The 6,614-nt window shown below is 44.9% G+C and overlaps 2 protein-coding genes across 2 annotated transcripts in view; one reads left to right on the top strand and one right to left on the bottom strand.

Annotated features, from left to right (window-relative positions):
• Positions 1-4,518, top strand: part of jam2a (junctional adhesion molecule 2a) — a 14,306-nt gene extending 9,788 nt beyond the window's left edge. The window contains exons 7-12 of the mRNA XM_062528352.1: positions 744-846; positions 1,713-1,820; positions 2,714-2,726; positions 3,160-3,231; positions 3,700-3,730; positions 3,876-4,518. Of these exons, the coding sequence (XP_062384336.1) occupies positions 744-846; positions 1,713-1,820; positions 2,714-2,726; positions 3,160-3,231; positions 3,700-3,730; positions 3,876-3,917 (369 nt within the window). The 3' untranslated portion in view covers positions 3,918-4,518. The remainder of the gene's footprint in view (positions 1-743; positions 847-1,712; positions 1,821-2,713; positions 2,727-3,159; positions 3,232-3,699; positions 3,731-3,875) is intronic.
• A 101-nt stretch (positions 4,519-4,619) lies between these two features.
• atp5pf (ATP synthase peripheral stalk subunit F6) lies at positions 4,620-6,597 on the bottom strand. Its single transcript, XM_062528286.1, has 4 exons — positions 6,445-6,597; positions 5,742-5,912; positions 5,368-5,492; positions 4,620-4,734 (listed from the first exon to the last, which is right to left on the bottom strand). The coding sequence occupies exons 1-4, from the start codon at positions 6,585-6,587 to the stop codon at positions 4,706-4,708; spliced, it is 468 nt and encodes a 155-aa protein (XP_062384270.1). The 5' UTR covers positions 6,588-6,597; the 3' UTR covers positions 4,620-4,705.
• Positions 6,598-6,614: the final 17 nt, after the last annotated feature.

Here is a 6,614-nt window from a genome sequence, read left to right as displayed (position 1 = left end):
CACACACACACACACACACACACACACACACATACACACACACACACACATACACATACATCGACCACCACAACGGGCTGCTGGTGAGAGAGAGGCATATACATATACACACACACACACACACACACACACACACACACACACACACACACACACACATACATCGACCACCACACCGGGGTGCTGGTGAGAGGCATATACAGTCAACACACACACACACACAGACACACACACACGATCCACACACAGGGTTGCTGGTGAGAGAGAGGCATATACAGTCCACACAAACACACACACACACACACACACACACACACATTTTAATACTTTTATTTGGAACTTTTTTAAAGTTACTGATCCACAAATGTAACCTGTCTCTTACAGGTTTAGAGAGGCCTGAATGCTTTGTGCTACTCACCTTTCCAGCACTAGAGGTTAGGGCTAGACATGGCGTCACCTCCACACACACACACACACACACACACACACACACACACACACACACACACAGCACTAGAGGTTAGGGCTAGACATGGCGTCACCTCCAATATGGTGCACTACCTAATATCGCAGAAATGGAGCACTACTTTGCTAGGGTATTTGCATCTGGCTTGCTTTGTCCACATGGACAGACATACTCTCTCACACATACACACACACACACACACACACACAGACTGTTTAACTCAAATATGTCCCTGTCCATGCCAACTGGCGTATCCTGCTGTTAATCATGTGTGCAGATGTTTACATCTGTCACCAAGGCGGACACTGGGCAGTACCACTGCGAGGCGCGCAATAAGGCCGGGCCGCCCAAGAGCTGCGAGGGAGTCCACGTCAAAATAGGTGAGTTGGAGGGACTGTGTGTGTGTGTGTGTGTGTGTGTGTGTGTGTGTGTGTGTGTGTGTGTGTCTGTGTCTGTGTCTGTGTCTGTGTCTGTGTCTGTGTGTCTGTGTCTGTGTCTGTGTCTGTGTCTGTGTCTGCGTCTGTGTGTGTGTGTGTGTGTGTGTGTGTGTGTGTGTGTGTGTGTATCTGTGTGTGTGTGTGTGTGTGTGTGTGTGTGTGAGAGAGTCACATTTTATTGGGAGTCTTTTTACGTCTCTCTATGTATGCTTTTGTCCCACACAGAGAACAGATACTGTAGCAGCAGGTTTTAAAGGCAGTCTCTCCCTCCCCCCTCTCTCTCCCTCTCTCCCTCCCTCTCTCCCTCTCTCTCTCCCTCTCTCCCTCTCTCTATCTCCCTCTCAATCTCTTTGACTGTATGTGTACATGCACGCTTCTCTCTTTGTATGCCAGAGAGAGCAGATAGCTGCCTTCCAAGAATACAGGAGTAGCCTACTCAGGAAAAGGAGAAAGTTCACCAGGCCGGCAACGGAATAAACATTGTGTTTTTAGTTTACTAGTACCAGACAAAGCTCCATTGTTTTTGATCCATTGTATTCCAAAGAACTATATATGACATTAACGAGTCATGGTGGAATTCTCTTTAAAATTGTATATATAGCAAGAGAGAACCCATGGGAATGACCAGGGAAGAATAACATCAGGAAACAGCTGTACAAGAGAATGCGAACAAATGAATACAAACTGGAACAGTAACAAAATTAGCACAGTCTGCTCTATTCCTGGCAGTATTCCTTACTAACCATTCTCAAATCTATCTCTCTCTCTCTCTCTCTCTCTCTCTCTCTCTCTCTCTCTCTCTCTGGCAGATGATCTAAATGTCCCAGCAATCATAGCAGGAGTGGTGGTGGTCTGTCTGGTTATTGCTCTCTGCATCTGTGGAGCGTGTTACGCTCATAGGCATGGCTTTTTCAGCAGTGAGTATATTTGTTTCAGTACCTTTCCTTGCACTACAATCGCCACTGTAAAGCAAGTTTACTTATATACCACATTTCATATGCAGTTTATTTATATAGTGTATTTCATATGCAGCGATAATTCAATGTGCTGTACACATTATCATACGGATTAATAGTGATAGTTAAATAGTTTAACAATAAGACCATGACCAAGACTCCTGAGACAACACTAGACTAGATAAGATTCCTCAGACAAGACCAGACTAGATAAGACTCATGAGACAAGACTAGACTCATGAGACTAGACTAGACCAGACTAGATAAGACTCATGTATTTTGGTGATGTAGTAAGTGATCTGCTGTTAAAGCTTTATTTTACATTTCAGTCCAGCCCAAACTCTAGTGCAAAGCCCAGTCCATCCCAAAGTCTAGTCTAGTGCAAAGCCCAGTCCAGCCCAAGTCTAGTGCAAAGCCCAGTCCATCCCAAACTCTAGTGCAAAGCCCAGTCCAGCCCAAAGTCTAGTCTAGTGCAAAGCCCAGTCCAGCCCAAGTCTAGTGCAAAGCCCAGTCCATCCCAAAGTCTAGTCTAGTGCAAAGCCCAGTCCAGCCCAAGTCTAGTGCAAAGCCCAGTCCATCCCAAACTCTAGTGCAAAGCCCAGTCCAGCCCAAAGTCTAGTCTAGTGCAAAGCCCAGTCCAGCCCAAAGTCTAGTGCAAAGCCCAGGTGCCAGGTGGCACTTGAGAATGTCTCTGCTCATCTGTCTGTTACATCTTCATATACACGCTGAAGTTGATTTTAAGATGTTAGCACTAGTTACTTATGTGCATCCCAAACTAGTCAATTGTCACAGTGTATCTTGAACATCAAGGAACTGTTTTTCATGGATCCTCTTTTCTTTGTTTTTATGTGCAGGACACAGAGGAAGGTAATTAATGTTGCTCCACATATGCCGTGACATGCTCTTTTGTACTAAGCCTTGAAATACTACATTTTGTTGTGTGTGTGTGTGTGTGTACTGTACGTCTGTGTCTGTGTGGTTTATGGCGGTTAAGCTAGATGGGTACACACACTATTTGTAGAACTTGGATGATAATCCTGTGAAAGACAACAATTCCTTTGTACCCATTAACAAATGTCATAATCAGCTGACTTATACCATCCTGTCACAGACTCCAACTTAATTTGTTTCACTCACATTCAAAATACTAGAGCCGACGGGGCAGTTTATCGGGTTGTCCCTTGTCCCTTTTGGGCTTGTTTGATCCTTGCATGGTGTGCACGGAAACAGTTTCTTCAATCCTCCCCCCCTCAGTCACAACCTCTGACCTTCCCAAACCAACATGGCCCCCTTCTTGCAGGTCGTTCTGGATCACCCAGTGCCAAGGGACCGCCCACATCAGCAGCCAGAACCTCAACAGAACCGAAGATATGTGAGTCAGAGACGAGACGAGAACTAACTAACGCGAGCCCAGCTGCCGCTCTAGGCCTGCTGCTGGTGTGCTGGTGCGAGGACATTGAGCAGACATCAGCAGGGAACTGTTTGGTGCTTGCTTGTGTCTCGGGGTTGGAGCGCGAGGTAGATTCCTCTGTGCTGTGCTCATATGCCCAAAATGGCTTTGAGTTGTCCTGTGCAGTTTCATTTATCAGTGGAGTTGTATGTGGCTCTCAAAACCCTCCCTTTACTTTCACAGCGCTCAGTGCCTCCCCTTAACGGGCATACAGGACAAAAACAAAGTAGTCGAAAGTGTGCTAAAGGGTGTCTGACTGTGGGTGTATTTAACTGCATCCTTAAATCAGATGAAGTCCAGAAACCACACACACACAGGCAAGCAAACCTTGTGTTGTTGTTCACACTGCCGTGAGTTGTAAATTCATTCCTCCCTCTCTCCCCTCCACAGGAACACACGCTACAGCCCCCCTCCTGAAGAGGTGCGCCATTTCTCTTCTCTCGCCGCCCCGTATAGTTTGGTTGTGTAGCAGCAGGCATCTGGGGAATGGCTTGTTATGGTTAGCACAACTGACAATGTACTTCTTGCTACTTGGCTTCACTTTTTTTTGTTTTTGACCTTTTCAGAAACAGCAGGACTTCAAGCACACTCACTCTTTCATGCTGTAATGGAGCCAATGCCTTCAAGCGAGGATAAACTCACTTAGTCGCTCACTCACGTCCGTCCGTATTGTACGGAGGTTTGTCGTACGGAAGGATCCACAGATTCGGTGCCAGCGTACGTAGACGGACATCAAAAGTGGCCAAAAGATTTTTGAACTCATCAATTCCACTCGTGTGGCTTTTTGCTTTTTTTCCCTCTCCTCCACTGGCCAAGCACATGGCAACGTGTCTTACACTCACTTCACGCCCCCTAGTGGCCGCCTGTCCTTCGTTCAGAAAGACTTGAGAAGTACATACAGGTGCCATGCTTTGAGGAACTCGCTTCTCTGCCAATGTACATACAGTGCAAATAGATGGAGCAGATTGATGCTCCGCACAGCTTAAGTTAATAACAGCTTTCAGTGAACACATTCACGGTGCCTTCGTTTTTTCCAGGAGTGGTCTACGTATCTCTGTCGTTTGTGTAAATAATTGTGAGTTTCTTTGCCATAAAGAGAATTTGTATGCTATTTTTCTTTGAAGATTTGTATGTGTATGGATGTGTGAATGTAAGGATTGTTTGGTTGTTTCTGTACACTACTGTTGTCATTAAAGGATTTTGTACAAACATGCACATCTCATCTTTCGAATGGCCAAGAAAAATAAATCTGAATCCAAGTTTGCCACATTTTACAACAAAAAGAAAAGAAAAAAATAGACACCACCAACTTTGTTCTCAAGATCATTTATTAAATATTCAACTGGTCAGTGTTGGAACAGAACGAAACAGGAACGAGTAGTGCAGAGTGAAGACGTTACTTGGCCACCTCGTCCAGCTTGGGATCTGCAGAGACAAGAGCAGAGGGCAGAGGGGGTTAAGTGAGCAAACTGAAGCGTTCACAAGGTTGAAGGTGTGCAGTGGTGAGCATTTAAAGGAGGCAGATGCTCCAACAATCTGGAAGAACTGATACCTCACAAGATCAGAACAGATTCTCTGAAATGAGCTTAACAAAGGCACATTAACACCTAAAATGGGTTTTCCAAAACAGTTCTCAAAGAGTTCAAGATACTACTTCAGAAGACGAGATTTCTGCATTTGTTCTGCCTGTGTTGCCTTGACTGACAAGAACAGGAGCGGTCATTTACAAGACACACCACTGCATGCAACTTTTGACTTCAACCATGTTAAAATATTTAAGCAAGGTCTTACAAGTCAGTCTCTGCCATTCGCAGAAGCGTTGTCATTCATGTGGCAGTTAAACCAAACTAAACCTGAAAGCTCCTTAAGTGTATTTACAATTATTTCACACAAACCTGCGTCACAGACCACTTGGAGGTGCAAACAATATCGAATTTCCTATGTGATATCCATGTGAATTTCCTATGTGATTTCAATGGTGATGCAGCATTATCCAACACCTACTTCAACAATTACCAAGTTGCAGGTACCACAGGTTGTTGCTTGGACACCACTCACCGGTGAACTTGAAGTCAGGGAATTTGGTGAGGTCTCCCCCTCCATACAGCCTCTGCAGTTTGGTGACCTCCTCAGTCACGGTCTTCTGGTAGGCAGGGCCAGCATCGACCACTCCACCTGCGGCCCTGGAGACAAGGCAATCAAATCAAACACAGGTGAGATATTGGCCAGAAATACGGCAAAAGAGAACTCTCAAATCCTATGGAATAGCGTTAGCATTAACTGGCAAATATAACTTCACTGTCTACCACGTGCAAGTAGTCTACTATCTCGCCGAGGTGGAATTAAACAGAATGGACGACAACGTCTTCACATATCCACCAAAGGCTCCCTAAGCACACCATACTCAGAATTACACCATTAAAAGCACATACTTGCTCTTGTTGGTGTAGTCACGAATCTTGTCAAGGAACAGTTTCTGGACGGGGTCCATGTCCTTGGCCCGGGTGAAGAGCACCGCGGAGATACCAATGTTTCTCCGTAGGGTCACGGACACCGCCGAGCGGATGAGAGAGGACAGCTGGAATAACCGGTGAAGAGCCATGCTGTGTGCGGAAAATATCAGACAGGTAAACAAGAGGGTGTCATTTCACAAGTCACTGAATCTGGCTAAGTTAGCTGGGACATCAAAATATTAGCTAAGTTTCACCTGACACTCGCAGACTGACCGTGGTTAACCCAGGGATTATTGGCATGTTAGCAACTGCTAAATGCGTTATTTTGAATGAACGCAAGCTTTCCTCAACAGGAACATTATTTTTTAATTCTAAGACATGCCTCAAGGTACCATAAAAAATAAACCAGCCAGTCTGCTGATGGTAAAGTTTCTTTACACGTCAACAAGCATACCACACAAACACGTTAGCCTGCTAATGTTTAACGTAACGTTAGCTGTCCTGATTTGACACTGCCGAGTGACTAAAATGTAGCCTACTGCTCCCTCGCTATTAACAACATTATCAGTTTAGTTGTACTTCCTATTAGTGAAATAACAATGAATGAAGACATTATAATATGATTAAAGTTAAATCGCATGCATATAAGAATGAATAAAAAAAATACATGATTAGAAGTCACCTTGTGTTTCTGATACCGCTACACAGGGAAGTAAAGATGTCATCCAATAAATGACGTCGAAAGCCTTTCTCTTCTTCAGCGGTTTCTGTCCACTCGTGCACCGCCACCCACTGGAGTGGAGTAGGTTGTGACGGTAAAAACATGAATGAGAACTCTGGCTTTAGCAGACT

The sequence above is a fragment of the Sardina pilchardus genome, chromosome 23 (assembly GCF_963854185.1).
Source record: "Sardina pilchardus chromosome 23, fSarPil1.1, whole genome shotgun sequence".
NCBI lineage: Eukaryota > Metazoa > Chordata > Actinopteri > Clupeiformes > Clupeidae > Sardina > Sardina pilchardus.
The sequence above is the reverse complement of the archived record's forward strand: the minus strand, read 5'-3'. Positions and strand labels throughout refer to the sequence as shown.

Excerpts from the sequence above, each read along its gene's own strand:
- atp5pf (XM_062528286.1), bottom strand. The coding sequence starts at position 6,587 with ATGTTTTTACCGTCACAACCTACTCCACTCCAGTGGGTGGCGGTGCAC. Across the intron at positions 5,913-6,444 it reads AGCGGTATCAGAAACACAAG|CATGGCTCTTCACCGGTTAT; the intron begins GTGACTTCTAAT and ends TTCCGCACACAG. Across the intron at positions 5,493-5,741 it reads GACTACACCAACAAGAGCAA|GGCCGCAGGTGGAGTGGTCG; the intron begins GTATGTGCTTTT and ends CCTTGTCTCCAG.